Here is a 23,268-nt window from a genome sequence, read left to right as displayed (position 1 = left end):
CAGTACCTTTATAATCAAGTTTTTGCTGAATTTCGGCTACACCATTTTTCCTTTAGCAACATCATCTCTTACAGCAATTGCTGAGGTGGTTATATTTTTCAGGATAAACAGTGCATCCAGTGTCCCTCCAAATTCAAGAACCCTGTTCTAACATCTGCACAGTCCATTGAAAGTGGCGTTGTACAAGTAAAAAACCTTGTTAGCTTTGGAAGAGTGCTTTTTTCTAAGTTCACCCAACCCTGATCTCTACCAATCCTTTTTATCCCCTTCTTTTTCTAAGAGATTTTCCTGCTGGCAAGGCATGCAATCTTGGAGTTGGATGACTTGCCATCACCTTAAAATAAATGTTAATTGGGTATGAACTGATCTGTAGCAATACACCGTCTCCATTATCTCAGGGTACTCCAGTGAGGGGCACAGCAGCCTAAGAGAGCTTTCAACAGTCTGAGAAAAGCTCCTACTAATACCTTGTCCTTGAAGAATTACATCTAATTCTTCCTCTTAGTTGCTGAAAGAAACCTTGTTACTGAAAGATAAGTTTTGTGTGTGTCAACCCAAGTGTACGATTTCATTTTCTTGACTTGTATTTTCACCTGTTAATGATTAAGAATTCTTTTCTCAGGTTTTTGTTTTCACTGACTGTGCCATGACTCATGCGTTTTTCATATGGTTGCTGATTATGAGACAGAGAGGTCTGTTGCCTTGGTGGTTCAATTTACAGTTTTCTTGACCTTGTGAAGTGCATCTGGAGTGCTTTGGTCATGGAAGGTTTCTGTCTTTCTTTTACCTTGTTATTCAGCTGAGCTGCTTCTGCAGAAGTTCTTGGTTAGTGACCTAAGAAATACCCGCTCTCCTGAAATACGTACAGTGATTTAGATCTCTAATTCAGTGTGTGATTGTATATTAATTGGTGGCAGTGGGGTTTTTTTGACTATTTTTCAAGAAATGTCTTCATATTTAGCAGTTAGGTGATGAGATTTATGGTGCAAATTTTGGTGAGTTTGTCTTCTCATTTTTTTCTGGGCTTACTTATTTCTCAGCTGGATAACTACTCACAGGTTTTATGCACAATTCTTGGCTCGAGAATCTTGCATGAGCACAATTTTTTAATTTTTTTATTTAATGTGTGGTAAGTTTCATTCTCTTGTGGTATTTGTTTGTACTTGCTGCAGAATGACACCAATTCCACTTGCTTTGTCTGTCCCACTAGGCATACTAATAAAGGACAGGTACTTTTATTGGAGTGGACACTTACTCCTTACTGTGGAAAAACACTGTCCTGTGATTAAAAAAAAAAAAAAAAAGAAGATTAAGTGCCTTAAGAGCTTCTGGAAGGCTCTTTTGGGAAAGACAGGGCATTCAGTGCGTGTCGAAAACCTGCTACAACACTATCTTAAGGTACTACACATGGTAGCCAGTGGTGACTAGGGCATGCTTCCAAGTATGAAATCAGAGGTCAGTATCTAGTTGCTTCGTGTACTGTAATGCCATAAGCAAAATTAATCCATAACAGAAGATGTATTTTTCAGCAATAAACACATGGATTAGCAGTATCCTTTTTTCATGTAAATATTAAAACATGCATTTGATTGTATTTACCCTGTGCATCGTTATGTGACTGCTTAGTCCTTGCATGTTGCCATTGAGGTCATTTGTGCGATAAAATCAGTGAGGGGATTTTAACGTGGCAAGAACCTGGCTCTGGCTTTACTGTTTGTAATGAATGGGACTTTTGGGATAAAGGTTTCATAAACATTGTAACTCTGCTTGTGGCTTCTATGGGCAAAATAGAAGGATAAACCTGGCTGCCAGTGCTGCTCTTCCTGCTGATTTGTACCATGGTTGAAGTTACAGACCTCCAGGTTATTAGTCACTTCTTAAAAAAACCTATGTTTTAGGAACAAAGGGCAAGCGTCGGAAAATGGTGATGAAATAGCACAAGTCAGCCTACATAAAGAAAACCTGGCATGTCTCACTAAGTGTAGGGGCTTGGTCTTGCCGACTCCCCAGATGTGCAATGAAGGAGAAAGGAAAAGCAGCTTCTTAGCACCTCTCTGGTCCCCATCCTCAGCACTTGGCACCCTGGGAAGCAGCAAACAGAGCTTATTTCCTTATTTTTCAACAGTACCAAAGTGAGCTTTAGCAGGAGGTAGGGAGCGTTGCTGCTGCTCTTCATGTTGCAGGCTGGCCATCATACTGCCTCAGTATAAATATAAGTAAATAAAGCGCTTTTCCTTCACACTGACCGAACCTGGGACACGTTGGCAGCCAAGGTGGATTTCATAGCCTTATGAAGGTGCGAAAACTGTGTTAAAGCAGAAGGCGTTTCACAGCAGTCGCGGCAGTGAACGCTGCAGCAACGGTGCGGGCTGCATGACCAATGTGCATTGCGGTCACTCGCCCCTTGCAGCGTCCAGGCGTTGGGAAGTGCCTGTGGAAAAGGAGGAGCTGCCAGAGTCCCCACAGGGTGGGGGTGGAAAGTGGGAAGCCTGATGACGATTTGGTGAGAACCAGCGGCTGCATTGCATCCGCTCTGTCCTGTTGTCCCCTTACATCGTTCTGTTCCTCTGTACTGGTAATGATTTATGAGTTTTCCACCTACAGATTTTGTTAGCTCATAATCTAGCTGCCTGCTGCCTTCCTGGGGAGTGGAGACAGCTGCTGGCTGTGTGCTGACATGTTTCCTCTCCAGCAGAAGTGCAGGGGCAGCTCTTCCTCCATGCTGCTCAAGTTTGGTAATTTGCTTTTAACATAACTCCTTGGCTTGCTGCTGAAAGAAGAGGAAAACCCTCTTTAGGTTTTCATCCTAAGCCTAGAACTGTAACAGTGAGAGGATGAAAATGCCTAGTAACATTGCTGGATGAAAAAGACCCAATAAAGCCTTTTAACGTCCTGGATATTCCACTTCTTGTGGGGAAAAAAAGATCGACCTTGATATTTGAGTTGGGTTTTTTTCCTTCATAGAAACTCTCCCTATCTATGCTTTTATTTTAATTGACTTTGTGATGAGTGCTCCTGTCTTGCATGATGTCTGAGCAAAGGAATGAGATGGAAATAATTCCTGCCAAGCATCTGTTTGTGTGAAAGCTGGTGGTGCTGTGTTGGTGCTGCTCTGGCAGCTCTCTCCAGCACCCTGTCAATCAAACGCCACCGGCGCAAGTCCCGTGGGGCAGTGCCGCTGGAGCCCACTGTTGGGCTGCCCAAAGGGTCATTGCCTGCTCCCGTGGGCTCCCTCGCTGTTATAGTGCCCTGCGTACATAGAGCCATAAAGTCTTCATAGGGAGTTTTATTAAACAGTTGTTCTTTTTTTCGATGTTGTCTGGCATTGATTTCCCTCTCCAACTAAGGCATTGACGTTTCGCTGCTGTGAAGCAACTGTTCTTGAATTCATCGTGAGCATGTTAATGTTTGAAGAATCTCAGATGATTCTGAGATTTCAGTTAAAAGAAGTGTAAAATGATGCTTAGAGAAATAGTATTGGTTTGGATAAAGGTTTTCAGGTTTGGGGTTTTGTTTGTTTGTTTTTTGTTTTTTTTGACCAATGTGTTTCCAAGAACAAATGTTTCCAGTATTTTAGCTTGGTAGAAACTTCAGCTTTGTCAAGACTTTAAATAATTTAGGAGTTAATCATTGTAAGAATTTCCCTGTGGTATGGATAAAAGACTGCATTTTTCTAACTTGTTAAGCAAGTTCAAACTTGCAGAAGCTCTGAAGTAACTTTTACTTCATCTGTTGCTGGTTTTATAAATTAATTTTATTAATTAATGCTGGTTTTATTAATTAAATCTATTACAAATAAATTTTCATTTATTGTTTGAGAAGGATTGGTCAATTATATAAACTGCTATATCATATATGTCTAAATATCTACAACTGTAGATGTATCTCAGCTTTATTTTAACTGTTTAAGGTTTTCAGCATGTAAGTGAGAAGCAGCTGTAGAGAAAGCTGAACTTTTGGACTTCAAGCAGTTTTAGGAGACTTTACCAACTCAACAACTTACATATATTTTAAGTGTGAATTGGTTTTGTAGAAGCCTATTAACAAGAGTGGGAGTGGAATTTGGTAAACTGGTTTAAGTCATGCATTTTTTTAATTTTTCTGATGAATTTTGTATCTGCAAGTTAGTTATCAGCAGGCTTAGACGTTTTGAGGTTTGTGCAGAAAATGAGCCCCTTCTGGAGTGTGGTGCCTGGTTCTGTACTGCTTTCTGACATCTCCCGCTTGAGTCAGCCCAGCCCAGCTTCTGACTTACCTGCTTATAAAATAAAAAGTATTTGGGTGTGGAATTTGAACACAGGAGTTTTCTGCAAGAGGTTTTCTGGATACTAAAGGTAGAATCAAGAGTAAAGCATCTGTTGCTGAACTTCTCCCATCTTCTGCAGAAGAGTGGGGTCTGTGGAGGGAGTATGCTAAGGAGCGATCATTTCCACATCTCTTTCTCTCTTTCCTGCTGGCAATTCCTGTGAATCCTGGAGGATGTTGGGCCACACAATATAAGTTTGACTGGTGGTTTGAGTTTTCTTTTTGAGGCTATTTCCTTCCTACCTATACCCATACCTATCCTTAAGATCTTTACTTCCCTGAAACCATTATGACTTCTCTAGCTGGCATTTCAAAATTTGCCTTTGGCTTTGACCTACCCAGATCCTGTACCTTTCAAAATGGAGACTATATGTAATAGTTCAAGGTCTTTTATGATTTCAAGGCTTTATAGATACATGACACCTGAGAAGCAGGCTGCACTGTGATGCAATCAAATGTACTGTGCAAGTTTATATGCTGCCACCCTGAATATGCAACCTTCAGCCATCACTTTTGTGCTGTGGTTGGTGTGTTCTTGATAAAAACAAAAGTAGTTTTTGCATTACATTCATTTTTTTAAATTTTAAACTATCATCCAGGCACCTGTTATGGTGGCAACAGCACATTTGCAGTTGCTAGTGTCATTTGTAGTAGAAATACATCCTGGGCTGGCATATAGATCACTGGGTTGGTTTTGCTCAGGGTCATGCTGCAGTTTTTTGATGAAAGTGCCTGTGTTCTCCCTGGGCCAGTGCTTGAGGGAGTGCCTTATAAAGCCTGACCCTCACTCGAGCAGATTAGAGTGCAGAGCATTTAAAGCTAAATATAGAAGAAGGCAGATCCTGTGTTCCTAGTAATTAACTATTCAAGAGTCTCTTCTGTTGCACTGAACTTCTGGTCATTAAATCTGCCACAAGTGGTGAGTCTTACTTTAACTGCTTTTTTCATCTTTTTCTGAGCTGTCTTAAAGGGCATATTTTATATTCACAGGGAACAGTTTTAAAATCTGATAGTCAAGCTTCAGGTGCGTGCAACTCTTCTCACAATTTAAAAAGACACTGCATCAAAGGAAAGGAGAAGTCTAGTGCTAGAAACTTAGCATATGCGTTTATATCTTTTATAGCAACTGGGAAACTGTACCAGTATGGCTGGGTTGAAGGTCAGGTGTCATTCATTTCATTGCCCCCAAGGCTTCTATGTGTTCATTAAGGAAGTAGGCAGTGTCGATCCCAGCCTGGTGGCATGTCTGTGCTCTGAAAGAGCTGTGACAAGAGGATTAATTCTTACCTGCTGCGTGGCTTGCTTGACACTTTCTTCCAGACCTCATGGGCTCCTCCTGCAATCTCCTGAAATGAACATTTTTAGACCCCGAAAAAGGCATAAGGTATCAGGGCCAAGCATAAAACCAATCAAAAATACCTGGGCAGATATTATATATTGTAGATCAGTCTCTTACAAATAACTGAAGGTCGGAAAGACAAACCAGATAAATATGTCTAATCTAGCTGGTCACTGGCTAGAGGCTGGGCTGTTGCTTATCCCTGTTGACTGCTAGATTATCTGCCGAATTAACTTGTAAAGCACCTCCTGTTCCTCTGCCATCTACACAGCTAAGTGGGGGAAAGAGACTTTTGAGCTCTGCTGTGAAGGGAAGCTTGGATCCTACAGTGCTTTAAAAGATCCTGTGATATGATGGTTTGCCATTTTTAACTCTCTTTGCAGATGGGCAAATCGTTTTTCCAGAAGTCTATTTAGTGTTGCAGTTGTTTTGAAATGCTCCTTGGTCTGTTAAAACCGTAGCTTTAAATCTCAGTGATGAATGTGAACCTCTCGGTTTAACTGCTTGTTGCATCTTTGTATTTTTTATGACTTGCAGAAACGAAAACCAGTCATGACTCTGAACTTTCCTGTCTGTTTCCAGTGCATGTGGGCGGTTTTTGACTGCGGATAAGTGGGAGACCTAGACTAGATGCAGTGGTTTGCCAAGTTAAACATTTGACATGCTGCAGAAGCGGCCAGCTGGCCATGCTGCAACTAGAAGAGGTAGTCTGGTGAATGGGAATATATTGTATAGCTGGAGCATTGTTAACAGAGTGGTTAAATGAACTTGCAGGGGTAGAGAGAGCATTACTAGGATAGTACCGTGTGATTGACGGCATCTTTCTAGCCATAGAGCTTGAGTTTCTCCTCGCTCGTGGTAGGAAGAAGTGTTGGCAAATGTATGTACTTTTAAACTAGATGTGCAGAGTCCACAATGAAGAAATACAAATAATACAATTTTTTTAAAAACTAAAGTTATTAGAAGAACATCCCCAAAGGACAAAGCTTGCATGGTAAGGCTTAATTCTGGATGAGCAAATCATATGTAACAGTGACCTAATGACCTGCAGGGTATGAAGTAGGTGGCCTGTCTTAGCGCTGGCACTTGCTGTTGGCAGGACAGGGGAATGACCTGTGATGATTGCCACATGCTCCAGAGCTTCCTTGTGTTCACTGCTGTTTGCATTCAGCTGTCGGTTCAGCCGAATTAGCTGCTCATTGCGCAAGTTGTGTCTTGTGTGATTAAAGTAATTATATCCGAAACTGAAAAATAGTTTTGTTTTCTTTGGATAAAATGGTATTAATATATGATCGCTTCCCCAATTTTTTAACATTGCATTGAGATTCGCTGTTAAGATTTGAAGGAGTATGAGCCCAATATTTTTTACTGTTGTTTTTACTATATGATGTGCCATGTAGGTCCTTAACTATGTGTTTATGCACAAAGTTGATAGGGGTAGGGATTTGTTTATCTTCTATTATTTTTACAACACCTACATGTTTTTAGGAACTAAAAGTTATTAAGATATAGTGATGCTTGGAAGAAACATTTGAGTGGGATTTGATGGTTGAAACATTGTCTTTGTGGTTAGACTGCAGTCCTGTCTTCAGCAAGACGGTGTGTAGCCCTGGGAGTCCATCTGCACGGTGAACTTGCTGGGGGGCAACACCTGTGCCGCGCGGAGCCCCACCAGGATGGTTCCCAGTCCTGTGCCCTGCTGGCTTCTGTGCCCCCAGCATCCCCGTGAGCTGTGCGGGCAGCGCTGCTGTACCCCTGCCCCAGCAGTGAGGGCAGAGGCTTCATCACCTTCCTGCTCGGCTTTGAACCTTCAGGGTTTTTTACAGGGATGCTAAGAGCCAGGTTTTGAGAAGCACATCTTATCAAATTTATTCTTAGATCGTAGTGCTCTTCATCTTTAATTCACATCATCTTATTCTTTAAGTATACATCAGGAACTATCTTTCCCTTTCACATGTTGGGATTTTACTACACTGAATGTTTATTTTGCCTTTAGGTTAAACTGTTGCCTGTAAATGCCATAGTAAAAATATATCTTTATCTTTTTTTTTCCCCTCCAGAAATTTTATGAATAAGAATCAGAAGCCGGTGCTAACAGGCCAGCGGTTCAAAACTAGGAAGAGGGGTAGGTTACGTTACGTTTTTTACTTTACTTTCCTCTTTGTTAAAATGACTAGAAACAGGGCAGGTGGAATAGCTGAAAGTTCAATAGGATTACGGTTTTTCTCCCCTTCTTTTCAGCCATGTTAAGAGTGCAGATGTTATTTTTAACTAAGCTCTAAAATTTTTATTATTTTCGCTGTATATCTTAGGACTTTCTGTAAAATTTGGGTTCTGTAAAATTGGGTTTATTAGCTGTTAAGTCTTGTAGAAGCCTCAGGTAAAAAAAATAGATTCTAACTGAGTTTATAGTATTTTTACATACAAGGAAGATAACTTATGTTTGTTTCAGGTGTTTCTTAAAATGTCTTTTCAACTAAGAAAGCAAAATATGAGCTTTTATTTAAAGGTTGTGTAAAGAAAATTATCTCACTTTCTTGGTTTTGATTTTTGTTTTTATTTCTTTGACTCAAATCAATGCCATCTCTATAAATTAACTTTTCACATCTAAAAAGGAATTCTCTCATCTTCTTTCTCCATGAGATGGTCAGATCATCTCACTGGCCCTGCTTTCTGCAACAACAGAGGTCAGAAAGCTCCTTTTTCACAAATATTTATTTCTGCTGTGTTAGTGTAGTTTGATTTTTTTATTGTTAAAATAAAACAGTTACTGTTGTGCAAGTCCCATTTTATTCATTGTGATACTGGTTTTCTGTAAACATAACCAATACTCTCTTTCCTTATGTACAATATTGCATCGATTTTTAAAGAAAGCTAAGTGGTGCTAATTATACTGATCATCCAGGTATTCTGTACAGCAAGTGTCATCCTAACATGCTCGCTCATACTGTACTCAGAGTTCATTTGTCATGGTTTAGGTGTCTGAAATGAATGCCCAACACTTGGAAGCAGAGAACAAAAATACATGTAATAAATTATTTTTGTTGTTATTATTATTATTGTTATTTTTTCTGAAAAAATAGTCTTGTTTGTGAAAAAGAAGGCTTAGATTTTTTGCTGTTGCAATAGCAGATTATTATAGCACACACAGGTGGGGTTCCTGTCTGTCGTGTAACAGACTTTTTCCATCTTGACTTTCCTGTTTCTGATCAATAGCTAACACCTGGTCTTAAACTCTTGTGACAGAAAATGTACATAAGAACATTTTCTCAGTGTGAATGAGAGAAACAAAAAGAGTTGATGACCTTTCTCAGAAAATTACAAATTCTATCACGAGTCTGAAGAGCTGAGTGAGCGTCTTAAGATCTAGGATGATCGTGAAGCTTGGATGAGAATTGCAAAATAGTTTGTTTTCAGTCATGTTAAAAAGCAGTGCCAGCTTTCTCTCATCTTTCCTCCCTTGCACACATCACTTCCTCAGATCGTTTGACTGCTGTGGTCTCTTAAATGGAAAATGTCCTTTCTATGATGCACATACAACATTTGTAGGTAAACTAATTAAAAAAAGAAACCTATATTGTCTGTGATTACATGTCACAATGCTCCAGTAATTAGTTGGATTAACTTTCTATCAGCATGGTCCAGAACATTATGCAGTAGGAGCTGTACACTGCATTAATTACCAACAGTATAGATGTAGCTAGAGGAGTGGAATTAACAATACTTAAAGAAATACCTCTGTCAGATCAACCAATAAAAGCAATCAGATATGCATACTGCTGGCTTGATCCAAAGTATTATTCAGTCTAGGTCAGTTAGTTATGGTACATATGTTGTTTGATTAAATTGTCTTAGAAAACGTTCTCGCTCTCATAAAGACTTTCTTTTCTGTGCATGTTTTACACTGTATTTGGCATAATGGGTCCTGATACAGATTTGGTCTTCGACTCCTATTCAACAGAGGTAATAATTAGAATAAATAAAGAGGTTGTATTTGTAATTCTGTGCCTGTCTCTTGAATTTCTGTTACAGTGATTGGAAGTGGCACTAGATAACTCGACTACATGGAAGAAGGAAAAGGCTTGGGGGCAGCCTGGAAGATTAGGGGGGTGGGGTTTTTGAGAGATTACTTAAATGGGATTGGGGATATTAAATGGCTTTAATATAGAAATTTTAACATGCAAACACTTCTTTATGTGCTTAAAGCATAAAATCTCTTCTTCAAATATGGTTGGATCCTGGTTGCCTTACAGATACCTGTTTTCTTTCTAGAGGCAGAGGGCCTGAGGAAGAGAAATAGCTTCCTAGCATGTTTATTCCCTTCTGTTTGTATATACTTTTTGTATCATAGCAGTGTCACAGACTGTTGTCTGGGACTTAAACTAGAAGATATTATTAGGGTTTTTTTATGCTGACTTTCAGTGTATCAGGGAGTTATGAAATTTCACCTAGGTAAGACAGAATGCAGTGGCTGTGGTTTGACCATGGCATTTCAGTGGTCGAGACTATTCTTCTGTGGGTAACAGGCAGGCAGGTAGGGGGTCTGAAACACGCAAATGCTGGGGGGAGTCAGCTGGTTGAGAGATGACTGCTTGTTCTTACCAGTTGATTTATGTCCCACAATACTCTTTTTCCCCTTCTGCAGCTCCCAGGAGCACTGCCATCTGAGGAGACAGCAAGGTGTGACATGGCAGTCAGGCATCTAATAAAAATAATTGTCCATGTGAACTCTTATCACTGGTCAGCTAGCTGCAACTAATCTCTGAAGGTCAACAATTTCTGAGCTTTCAGAGAGAAAAAAAGGAGGAAGACAAAAAATGTTGTTTTTTTTTCTTTAAAGTTTGAAAGTGTGCTTAGTGTCTAAAATATTTTTGAGAGAGGACTATGAAAGAGGAGCTTGTAAATCCCACTCCTTCCAGTTCTATTAGCTGACCTAATAAAAGGTATAAACCTTGCCTCCAGCATATATAGCAGCAGGCATTAAAATCAATTTTAAAATATCTGAAGGAAGAAAAATGATGTTGTAAAGGGAAGAACCTTCTGAGAGAAGGGGGCATCTCACAGTTCTATATCAAGTTTTTAGCAATCTGGGCAAAGAAAATAGTTTGGTTAGTTCTTAGTATAGTCTCTGTACCTGTTGAATACAGCTTTTTTGCATCTGGCCAGTAATTGTGCTTATGGTACAGATACACAGGATGTGGATTGTATTGACTCCATGCATACAAATTGATGTCTTTGTGTGTTCTGAAATGGAAGAGGAAGAAATAGGAGTAGCAAAAATGCTATTAGGTAGTAAGGAAAAATTATGTATCCAGACAGTTGACAAATACCTACAGGACAAAAAGCTTCCTGAAGCATTAATAGGAACAGTGTGTATTGTTTAAAGTAAGCTGACAGGCAATACCTGAGACCCAAGTTTGTTCCCATGGTATAGATAACATAGAGTTAATATCTGCTAAAAAACTGGTGCAAAAAGGTAAATGGCAGCATAAAAAGAAGCTAAGCAAAACGATGCATATTACTTTCAGGAAGAAAATTATCTAGTAAAATGTCAGTTTTAACACCTTTACATTAACATGATGTCAGAAGAGGGGCCAAACAGGGCATCTCATTTTTGTTCCACAGAAATACAGTTGTGGGCCTTCTTTTGAGGAGTTATAATTAATTCTTAAGGAGAGGGGTACAAACCTACTTCGTGATTTCCTTAGAAGCAAAAGAAAGGAAGTAAGGATCTGGGAACATGATGAAAATTAAAGCTCTGTATAGCACTACTGCATTGGATATTGTGTGCATCACATCTGCAAGCTACACCTGCCTCCACTAGCCTGTGATTGATACTGTGCTTGTTTAGTAATAGTGTACTTGACAGCTCAACGTACTGTCACCACTTCTTGATGATGGCTTCTTACTCACCCTGTTGTACTACATCAGCATATTCCTCTTCAGTACACTAGCTTGGTAGGAAAATGTTTCAATACAATTATAAATAATTTTTCATCAGTGAGTTCACTTCCTCTTCCTGTGTAAATTTTTAGTTTGTGATAGACAAGAAAATAGTAGGGTACTGCAGATGAGAGGAGGACTTCTGGGGCAGGAGAAGAATCTCTTTAAAATAGCTAAGAAATACTAATCATAGTGTTTGTTTGTACTGAGCACTGTGTACCCATGATACCAAGCATATAACACCTTTCAGTTTAGACATAAACATCTTAAATTTTTAGACAAAATACATTTGAAAAGGTAAAATAGGATTGCTTTTTTTAACTCCTCTCTTAAGACAGAACTCTGTCTTCTTACTGGTTAATGAGTCATCAACCATGTTTTTTACCCTGCAAATAATACATACTTATCTAGTAACCCGAAAGAGAATAATTATACTCAGATACTTGTTTATGGGTGGAGCTGGGTTTCTTGTGCGCAAATAAAACTGCCTGAAGTACACATACTGAAGTACTTATGCTTTCTTCAGTAAAAAGCTTGTTTGTCTGTGGGTTGGTTGGTTTGGTTTTTTGTTTCGGGTTGTTTTAATACTTCAAGTTGGAAGAGAGCTGAAACTGGGTATTTGGTAACCAATCTGATAGCTCAGATGGGATTTCAGTAGTATGCTTCTCTGTAGGCATTCCCCCAAAGGCATGTTCTTCAGTTTTCCCACTTGACCCTCTCAGGCATGCCCTGCAGATAGGAGAGATGGTTACTCAAACAGCAGATTCCAGACCTTCATCACAGCTGAAAGTTGAGGTAACACAGCTGAGACCCTGAATATCTCCAAGGTCTGGGGTGAAGTAAAAGCCTGGGAAGAAGATGCCTGCAGTCCAGAGAAGGGGCATATTGAGTAGTTTATTGGATTACAGGAGCACAGTAGGGGAGAAGCTAGGTTGGCACTATGGGGTTGTGTCCATTGCTTCAGGACGAGCTGGGGTTGGGAGCAGGTGGTTTCATGAGCATATATATGGGTATCCATGGAGTTGAGTAATCCTCAGCTTTGGTCTGAGGTCAGTTTTGGGGGATGGGGCAGCAAGCCATGTGGAGATGGGTCATAACATCAACAAGCCACTAAAAGCTAGGTGTAGCATGGGATTTCTGAAAATAAGATGATGCTTCATTTTTCCAGTGCTTCTGAGTGCTTGACAGCCAGCCCTGGAGCTGCTGTTGTCTGCGTGCTGCCAGGCTCTTTGGAAGGACCAGCTGACTAGTCCCCTGAGCTTCCCAGTGACACTGAGTGGAAGGGACTGCTTTGTGCCTTTCAGATACGATTGTTATGGGGGAAGGGGGTGCATTGGAAGAGGAGGAGAATGTACAAGTGATGCACTGAAGATGGTAGAATGAGTGCACCCCAGGTACATGCAGGGGAGCAAGAAGAGAGAGAAACTTTTCTATATTAGAAATAATAAAGCCAATAAAAGTAGGCATTGTGTGTAAAATAGTTATTTAATTGCCATAAGACTATTGTGGCAGGAGGAAAGAGATTGGAGGAAGAAAGGCTATCAGAAACCAAGGTCCTCTGGTTAATGACTGGGATAAAAAGCTGCACTATGAGTTCCAGGGAAAGAAAACTTGCAGCCAGAGGATGTGTAAATTCCAGAACCTCTTCTCCCAAAAAGTCTGCAAGAGTTGCAGCTGGCCTGTTTCAGACTGCATTAGCACATGTTTAGACAGGAATTTTACCAGTCCTCATTCATCTTAGTAACTAAAAATCTCCAGATTTATCCTCTTGATAATATAATATGTGCAGGTTTTTTAAGAACTTGTATCAACATTTGTGTCAGCAGGTGATAACAAACTAGCTTTGCTTTTTGAGCGCCACAGAACAGCTCACAGTTCTGTTTCTGAAGTTCAGAGTTATTTTGATGGTAACAAGCATTTTGTATATGCCCTTGTACAAAGCCAGGACTTGTTTTGTTAAGAAGCTTCAAGTGTCTGTGGTAAGCTGTTAACAGCCTGCAAGAAGAAGCAGCAGGAGGTATGGGTAAATCTATCTAGCTTTATGTGGAGGTTGTAGTTACATCTGTTGTGGCTAATGGCCTTGACATACATAGGGATGTTGTCTGGGGGTCAGACTGTACCTTAATTGAGTTCAACCAGGGACAGCTGTAGAAAATGCAATGTGAGCACTGCTTTTCCATGTTCCTAGTGCTGCTTAGGTCTGTGAATGTGAAAGATAAAATTCTTGGTTACACGATGTTGCCTGGTCCTAGATGTTTATGCAAAAACTATTTTTATTAATACCGTGATCTTATCCTTTCCTGAAGACTTGTCTTTTTGAAAACATTTTAGATACGTGACCATAGTTCTTTAAGGAAAAAATATCAAGAAATGAAAAATGGAGTGTTCCTACAGTGAGATTATGTACACATAACTGACATTCCCTTTACTGTGCTATCAGATTTAGCAATGTATAATGATACACACATCCAATAATATCTTCAACAAGAGAAGTAAGAGTATGAAATTTGAAAACAATTTCAACAGTTGCTTTTCCTCCCCTTTATTTATTCCCGTATGTTTCTGTGTCTTTTGGTGTTTGGGGGATGAGGAGGAGAGGGAAGTGAGGGTAAACACTGCAAAATTTCCAGAGGTAATAAAAGCCAAACAAACAAACTTTCAGTGTGTTGACCACAATGGGAAGAATATGTTTAGGTGCCATGATCATTTCAATTGCTGGCTGATACGGGATTTTAACAGAAAGTTTAAAAACTGACTCTCTCTCCTTTTCCTTATTTATCTCTGTTCTAGATGAAAAGGAGAAATTTGAACCCACAGTCTTCAGGGATACAATTGTCCAAGGCCTCAATGAAGCTGGGAGTGACCTGGAGGCTATAGCCAAGTTTCTGGATGCAACAGGCTCACGTCTTGATTATCGCCGCTATGCTGACACACTCTTTGATATTTTGGTAGCTGGCAGCATGCTAGGTAACCTGCAGTGTACCTGATACAGAATTTTGATGATCAGCCTTGCTTCTTTTAAGATGCTGTTTTTTCCTTTACAAAATGGAAATTATAAACTGTATTACAATTTTCCTTATCTAGATACTTGTTGCATCTCAAATCATAGCATTGTTTATTGTTTGTAGTGTAGTAATATCTAGGGACTTGATTGTGTGAGGCATTCTGCAAATATTACAAAAAATGGATGCTACTCTGAGAAGCCTTCAGTCTGAGCTGAAACAGCATATAAATGCAACCGCAAAGAAAAGAAGAGAGATGCTAACTAGGGGAAACAGAGGAATTTATTAGCATAAAAAAGTGTAATACAGCACTCCAGGTCATTAGGTGTTGCAAAGCTTGCTTTGTAGACATTGCAACAAAGGCTAGCAAAGAGGAGAAGTGAAGTATAATGAGGAATGCTTTGTGGATGTTCATGGGGCATTTCCTCCAGGTATCAGTGGCAGCTTAGGCAAAAACATGCCTTTCACCTTCCTCTGTGTTTTGAATAAATTGACTCTTTTTACTGGTCACATTGGTTTGATTTCTGCTTCCTGCTCTTTGGCATGTAAGAAGAAAAGATGTTTCTGTAAGACTTGAGGTAATGCAGGAAACAAAAGCCAGTGGAAATATCTAGGAAAAAAGCTCTCAACAAAATAAGCCAGGAGAAAACTTTTGCAGCAGTGTTTTGAACATTTACGTGGGCCTGGTAAGCATTAGAAGGGGTTAGGAGGATGTTCCAAGTCCTCAAATTGCTAACAGAGTGCTAATACTTTTCTCTTTGGAAAGGATTTATATTATTGTGGTGTTTAAAGTAGTAGTTAAAATATGCGCAAGGGTTATGCTCGTACCCATATTTATTTGATCACACTCAGTGCTCTCAACACCAGCTAAGATTCCTTAGTGTGAACTGAATCTCTCAGTCCTGTGAGGTCTGTGTGATCTAAGGTGCAGCGTATCAGCCAGCCGTCCCTTCTGACAGTTGCCACCACAGCCTCGCAAAGCTCCGTCTCTCTCTGTAACCCCTTCTCCCCTGCTAACTAACCCTTGCCTTTTGCCTCCGTGATACTAAAATAAGACTTATTAGACTTATTAAAGCTTGTAATTATAGAACATTCTCTAAAGTGAGAAATTGTTTCTTCCGTTCCCTCCCCCCGCCCCCCTCCTTTCTTTTAGCTCCTGGAGGCACACGCATAGATGACAATGACAAGACCAAGATGACCAACCACTGTGTATTTTTTGCAGATGAAGATCATGATGCCATTCGAAATTACGCTCAGGTCAGTAAAGGCGTGGTTGATTACTGTTTTCCATTTGTGTATCAAAAGGGATTACAGTGGAACATGTGCAGACTGTCTAGGCTGCAGTAGGCTAGTTAAGGACAGTTGAAATTCCAGTTAACCAGTAGTCTGCCCTAACCTATAAATTTTAGGTAAGAAAATAGGATATCTAAGATAATCTGATCACAGCTGGCAATGCTTTCTTTTACAGAAAGCAGTCTTACTTATTTCAGTCTGCTGTTGGTTCAGCATATTTTTAGACACCATCCTCATTTTTTGTTGACCTTTTCTGTATGCAGCCTGAAAGATTTGTATGAACATATTTTTAGAAACACATGAAGTATATGAATGACAAAAAATATAAAGCTCATGCCTCTAACCTTTAGTTGTGTAACTAGCTAGGAATTGGGCATATAGTCCAAGAGGTTTAATTTCTCCTACGTATGTGATATATAATTTCTTTTTTCAGGAATAAGGCTTGCACAAATAGGCCTATGTGAAATTAACAGAAAAAAGCAATGAAGCCTAAAACATTATTGAAGAGAAGCTAACATTGCATAACTCCTTAATGGAAGATAATAATTATATGAGAAAATACAATAAGAATTCTATTGAAAGTTCAAAGCCACCATGCAATTCTGGATACAAGTAGGATTGCATAAAAATGCAATACCATTGAAACTCCCATATGTCAAAAGTCTGTTGTTAATTAAGTAACATATTTATCTTTTAAAATAACTAGTTATTATTGGGATGCTGGAGACAGTAAGTGAAAGCACAGAAGTCGCTGTCCCTGCTAAGGTGTTGAGGGTGGTCAGTTGCTGAAAAGGTGCATGGCTGATTTAAAGGGTGCTGGGATCAGAGTCTGCGTCGGTAACAAATGTTTGCTAAATAGCAGAAAGCTCCTTTAAAAACACATCTTTGATAATCTGAAGAAGTGAAATATACTTATTGCTGGAAAGGAAGTCAATATATCTTGTGTATCAACTTTATTATCTTTTAAAAACAGGGTGTTCTACTTAAGGAAAATCTCTGTTATTGGTAAAAGCATTGATTCTGTCATCTTGAATTTTAATATTTTACTGGTTTGATAATAAGAATTGGCAGTACCAGTCCTCCAAGGAGAAATTTAACTTTAAAGTAAAAGGTTGCATGTTGGAAAATGGAAATGAAAGCTTCAGGATTTGAAGCAGTGGAATTCTCAATGTATTCTCTGTATTTCAAACCAAAAGCCACCAAAATAAGTCAAGATTTTGTAGTTAATGCCTGAAAAGATGTATCCTTTTATAGACCTCACCAGTTTTTTTCATGCATAATGGGAAATAGAGCACTTACTGTATTATGAAAAAGTGGAGTTAGGCTAAAATAGTGTTTAGAGGTTCCTTATTTTCTAGGTAATTTCTTAACTTTGACTCCCAAATGAACCAGTAGTGTGGCTATTTTTGTGGTTTTAGTCATGGAAACAATTCAAAGAGTGAAAAGTCTTCAAGAAAAAAGGCTAAAGCTAGTGTTGTATTTTAGCAGATTATTTGCTTATGAAGTGTACTTCTGTCATTTACAGGGACTTACAAAATATACAAAATTTTGTTTGGAAATATGAACAAGATGCTAGCTTACATTTTCATCTTAGACCTTATTTTACACCTTATTTTATTGGAATTCTGTGTGTGTCTGCCTCTCAGCGTGGCCACAATTTGTTTTTGCACTTGTTCTGAGCCAAAATACTACCATTTAGGGTGTTTGGGTGTAGTTTATGTTCTCTGAAAAGTGAATTGAAACTTTCTAAACTTAATTTCTCTCCCCACCACTATCCAGCCTGACAATAATGTCATTTGTTCCCCATATAAACCTTTTTACCTGTGACAGTGAGTCGTATGTTTTGTGCCCTTTGTCCAGTAGTGAGAGCAGTGATTTGTTTATTTAATTTCTTCTCTCTCCCTTCTTCCATCTGAATGCACCCTGCACCTGTGCTGCTTCTGCTTTCATAATCTGTGGTCACATGATGGGAAACAAACGGTGAAAAGTGGAGAACAAGTGCTTCCAAGAACATACTTGTTGTAAAAGCTTGTCAAATGTTCTTTCTCTTTCCCTGGCAGTAGTGTGTTTTGTAAGCATTCCTGTTAGTGGATTTGACAAAGATCCTGCATCTACTGAAGATGCCCAGCAGTGCTACCTGACTGCCTCACTCCATCGGCTTACACCTGACAACGTCCCCAGAGAGCTGCTTTACCAGGGGAAGGGTGCGGAGTCAACCTCCTGCTTCTCCTCCCCTTTCCCCTGCTTTTATCTATGGATAGGGTGAAAAGTAGAGTAGGAATAAAATTTTGAGAAATATGAAAAAGACGACTCAAACTGCAGTAAATTCTCTGATTCAAACATTGCACTATGAAGCAAGAATTGCAAAACTTGTATTTTTCCACTTGTGAACAGACTAATAGAGAAGGATGTTTCATGGTCTGCCATGAGGCAGAAAACACAACAGATAACTGCAGAAATATCATTCTGCTGGCTGCTTATTTCCTGGAAACAATGTCTAAGGAAAAACTGTGCAGTGGAATATTAGAGTGTGAGAAGCCAGCAGTGCTTCCTACTTTTTATTTCCTGCTGTGGAGATACTAAAAAGAAAAAATTGTCTTATCACGGATTAGTCAAAGATATATTTTTATGGATTCAGTAGTGGCAGTCTTGTTTCCCTTTGCCTTTTTTGTAAAGAAGGGTGGCTGCAATTGTTACATTTTTTAAGTTAATCTGTGTTTATCTTTAGGTCTTCAATAAACTTATCAGGAGATACAAATATCTGGAGAAGGCATTTGAAGATGAAATCAAAAAGGTAATGTTGGTGGCAGTCTCCTCTTGAGCATTAATATTTTTTACCCTATGTCTAATATAATTGTATATGTATAAATGTGGTGCTGTTATGTATTTTATTTAGCTCTACTGGCAAAGAGGATGGAACCTACAGGTGGCACCTTTAGTCTGCAAATCTAGCTCTTTGGGAATGCTGCTGGCAGCACTTGATGTAGCATAATTCTGAATTAATGCTTCCTTTGGTTTCTTTGGCCAAACTCGCCTTCTGTCCCAGGCTTTTTTGTGCAGAACTTTGATATGCTTTGGGGAGTAGTTCTTAATGAGAGGTGGTTTTACTATCCTGCTAATAGAACAGCTCTCTGTGTTTTTTCCATAGAATAAATGCAAATCTGCTGTGCAGAATGTCACTTGATGTATGACTATTAAACTACTCTTGCATTGTGGAATGAATCCTAACCACAAGTTTTTGTATTTGAGGCCATAGATATGTGCAAGAGAAAGTCATCACCACTGGCAGAGTGCTCAGGATTTGCCTGTTAGACTGTAGTGGATATTTGTGGGTACTGTTTTGCATTGTGATACTGAATTCTAAGGAGACAGGAGAAAACTGGGTAGAAATTTTTGAAAAACAAAATACTGATTTATTTTGTCTATTTTGAGTTCCTAGTAACAGATGTAAATATCTTTTTCTAATGGCCTGAATAAGTAATAAGCGCTGTGCTGTAAGTTAACAGGCATGCTGATAATGGCAAAACCTGTCCTATGACTAAAATACAATGTTTGTTAAAAGTGTGTTTCTGTATTATTTAAACATTAGAAAGATTGCTGCAAGGGTCAAATGAGGGTAAGTCTGGAGTATGATGCTTCACCACCACCTCTTGTGGCTGAATAAATTTGGCTCCGATTTATACATTCTTGCTCATATAGGAAATTATTTTTGCACTTGTGGCCAGCATGCCTATTAACTGATGCTGATTGCTCAATACATCATTCTAAAGACCTAAATTTACCTCTATTCCCACACAAATCTAATGTTCTTGCTGTTAATTACTATAATCATTGACATGAGAAGCGCTGACTCATAGCATTCAAGTTTCAAAGAGTGTTCAGCATATTGAGCAAATGCCATGTCAATTCAAGCCGCCTCCTCTCTCTTCTGTAACTTGCTTTATTTTGACTTCTCTAAGTCTCTAAGAATTCACTTTGCACGCTTAGTGACAAAATGAGACTATGGTTAATATATAGTAATTTAACCCTTCAGTTGAGGAACAAGTGCCTCTGATGTGAAGTTTAGCCATACGTTAGCTTGAGAGAAAGCAGTAATTTGAGGTACGGTGTGACTGGAGTCATGCTACTCATTTAAAGCCATTGGAAGCATCCTAGCCATGGCAGTGTGGGGTCAGAGTGGGCTAGTTCACCTTGCAGACTGCAGATCTCAATTTTTTATGTACATGCTCTTTGTATAGTTTTCAGTGTCAGATTGCATCTTTTATGACAAATCACGAGATTAGTTTTGCATAGTGGTCCTAGGTTGAGGGGATATTTTTCCAACTACCCTTCTATTGCCACCCTTAGCGCTGGTGCAAATCTTGGTGTGGCTCCTGGGGACCTGGCCTTTTGCTGTGGGTGCCAGGTGTGCTCTCTTCTTCAGTTAATGCACTTTTTCTGAGAATTAGAAACTAGGAAGGTGATTGTGAAGGTGTTTGGGCCTGTGTATTGCACCTGCACTGTCATTACCTTAAAACCCTTGAGGACTATTCATAGATGCCTTTTGCTTACCTTCTCCCTCCCCTTGCGTGTGTGAACCCACCAAGTAACTGTCTTCTAGCCGATGAGGCTGCTGGGTTCTTAACTATTTAATGCTTTTATCCCTGTGTGCAGTAACTTGTATGAGAGCAGCTGCTGATAGAGGGTCAGATGATAGATGCGTTAGTATTTCTAGGTTTTTATGAAAGATTTAGTAGTTCAAAGACTACTGCAGTTAGTCGGTGGTTAGAAGAGCAAGAGAGTGACTCCTTGATGTTGTTTCACGTGTCACTGTCCCGGCAATGGAAGTGATTTTTCTGGCAGATTCATTAGGCAGCTAGAGCACTTGGAGAAAATTAGCTCTTCTCACAGAAAAAGTTGTGCTAAGAAAACCAAGGCAATACCAGCAGTTTCACTCTAAAGAACCAGATGGTGTCAGTGGGACTTCTCTTTCAAGAGGGATTGTCTTAAATGGCAGTATTTGTACAAGTACTTGCTTTATGTCTTCTAGTTCATAACTTTGTCATTAGGACTTCATTATTTCCCAACACCTTTCCCTTTTTCGTCTGCTTCTAGCTTTCAAATGTTTTATTTCTTAATTCTCTCCCACCAAAATCGCCAATTATTCTTTCTTCTAGTGACATAAGCAAACCATACATCTAAAGTTTTACATCTACGTTGTTTTGTGCAGGCAATTTAACAGAAGACAAAGATGTTTAAGTGCATTGCTCACCTGCTGTTTTTTGATATAAGCAGTTTAAGTTCATATGAGCACTGCCCACTGTACTGGCATAGACCTATGACAACATTTTGCAATAATTGCAGTAAAATTCTCAGTTCCAACTTTGTGTTCATCTTTCTTACGTATGTATTTCTGTTCAGGTCAATGGATGAAGAATGCAATATTAGCTGTCTATATAGTGTGTTTGCATGTTTAAGTAGCATTCTATGTAGGTTTTTTTAATTATCAAAATTGGGATAAAGTACAAGTAAGTATATTTTTGGTCTTAACAGTGGTAAATATTACTGAGTCATATGAGGATGTCTGAAGTACTGGGATATGTTATAAGGTCCTTTGTTTGTGTTCCAATTTTCCTAATGAAAGAACCCCAAATCAAGCTGGGAATTATAAAATAAGAGGAGACTAACATTCTGAGATCAAATGGGGAGTAAACAGAGATGCTTTAAGTCAACTAAATAAAAGGCAAGAATCAGTCAGTGGGTATCTGTTGTTATGCTAGCTGCCTCTTCCATTGATGATAATTCAGTGCTGTCTACAGATGTGACAAACTGTCAGATGCTAAAGCAACAGACCATTTCAGATAATGAAGATATAAAAAGACACCACACTCCCTGTGTGGATAAAATTCCCTAATTTTTGCTATTAAGGTTTCCAGATCTCAAGAGGAGAGCAGAAGCACTTGATTTTCTTGTATGCTTTTTAATGTTGCATTCCTGTCTTTACTTTGTGAGTATCTTTTCTGCCCAGAATTTGTGCCTGAAAGACTTTTTCTTTAAAGACAAAAATAGCATGGAACAGCACATTAGGTCTGGTCTTGTGCTTATTAGGCATTCTGAACTCCCACTTAAATAGGTGGGAGTTCTTATAGCTGTGAGAGAAATACAAAATTGTGAGCCAGAACTGCGCATTTTATGCCTGGAATTGGTCTGTATCTGTAACAAAGGCAGTAATGCCAGTGCTTGGCTAACAGCAGGGAAGCATCAGCTTGGAGAACTTTCTGTGGGTGGTTTGGTACTATTCTGAAGTGACTTGGACATTTTGTGACTTCCCTGCTGAGGTTTGTAATCGTGATGGTAAAAGAAGAGCTCTTAAAATAATCAACAATAAAAATCTGAAACAACAGCTTTGAACTGAATGTTTTGTTCTTTTTGATTGTTTTTAAGAGGGTTTATTAAAGGTTTTAATTCTTCCTATCGCCCAGTCTCCCCCTAAATTAGGCTATGTTTCACAATTGCTTGAAAGTATGGAATAATATCCTTGAACAGCAGAAAATGACATGTATAAGTTTATTTGAGCTGCTTTTAAAAAATATTAGTAAAATAAAAATTATGCTAGTAGCATCAACAGTACTTTAAGTAGTGAGAGACGTGTAGAAGATGAGGTTCCTGCTCAAAACGTACTGCAGTGGGGTACAGTTCAAGAACGCCATAATTCAGATTCAAGCTAAGAGACTTGCAAAAAGCATGTTTCAAGGGAAAGGGAAGAGGATGAGGCTGTGAACTTCATAGATATGTGATTTCAGACCTTCCAAAACATTTGAACAAATACAGATTTCTCAAAACTAGAGTTGATAAATATTTAGATGTCTTTCTTTTAGAATCCTTCTCTACTTTGGACTGCATAACTCTGGCTTTTCAGCTGGATTTCCTGCCGTTGTTGCTTTCAAGACTCAAATCTGACATGAATGATTATAACTGCTCATGATCTACTCATTACTGACAAAACCCAATGGAAGTTACAGCTCAGAAGTATGTCAAAACCTGGTTGGTCATGTTAAAGTAGTCAGTGTGACCACTTTCTAATCAGACTCCTCATCTGTTGCTTATATGGGAGCAGAAGGAAAAAGAATTAAGTAGGCTACACAGAAATCTAAAGCTGTTTCCTCTTTGTTAACAGTCTCAGTCTCCGTACTTGCAGTGAAGAGCAAAAGGTCTAATTTAAAATTTTTTCTTGTGCAGATCTCATTTTGTTACAGTATTGTTGATAAAGCTTGTATAAAGAAAGGTTTAAATCCCCAGGCCTCCATTTTACACTAGGCTTATATTGAAATTCTGTAAAAATGTTTTCAGTTTTCCCATTAAATGTGGCCCTGGAGTTCCTTTACCTGCACCGTTATATATACACCA

The 23,268-nt window shown here is 39.0% G+C and overlaps 1 protein-coding gene across 3 annotated transcripts in view; it reads left to right on the top strand.

The window, feature by feature from the left end:
- BZW2 (basic leucine zipper and W2 domains 2) overlaps positions 1-23,268 on the top strand; it is a 59,100-nt gene that overhangs the window by 14,470 nt on the left and 21,362 nt on the right. For 2 of the 3 annotated variants that reach the window (XM_069774046.1, XM_069774027.1), the window contains exons 2-5: positions 7,705-7,769; positions 14,378-14,554; positions 15,743-15,846; positions 18,611-18,676. In XM_069774046.1, coding sequence (XP_069630147.1) covers positions 7,712-7,769; positions 14,378-14,554; positions 15,743-15,846; positions 18,611-18,676 — 405 coding nt within the window. In that variant the 5' untranslated portion in view covers positions 7,705-7,711. Of the gene's footprint in view, positions 1-1,436; positions 1,456-7,704; positions 7,770-14,377; positions 14,555-15,742; positions 15,847-18,610; positions 18,677-23,268 lie in introns of those variants that run through there. The other variant, XM_069774036.1, reaches the window with a different exon arrangement.

Source organism: Haliaeetus albicilla, chromosome 2 (genome assembly GCF_947461875.1).
Source record: "Haliaeetus albicilla chromosome 2, bHalAlb1.1, whole genome shotgun sequence".
NCBI lineage: Eukaryota > Metazoa > Chordata > Aves > Accipitriformes > Accipitridae > Haliaeetus > Haliaeetus albicilla.
Note: the sequence above shows the minus strand (reverse complement) of the source record. Positions and strands in the feature narration are given on the sequence as shown.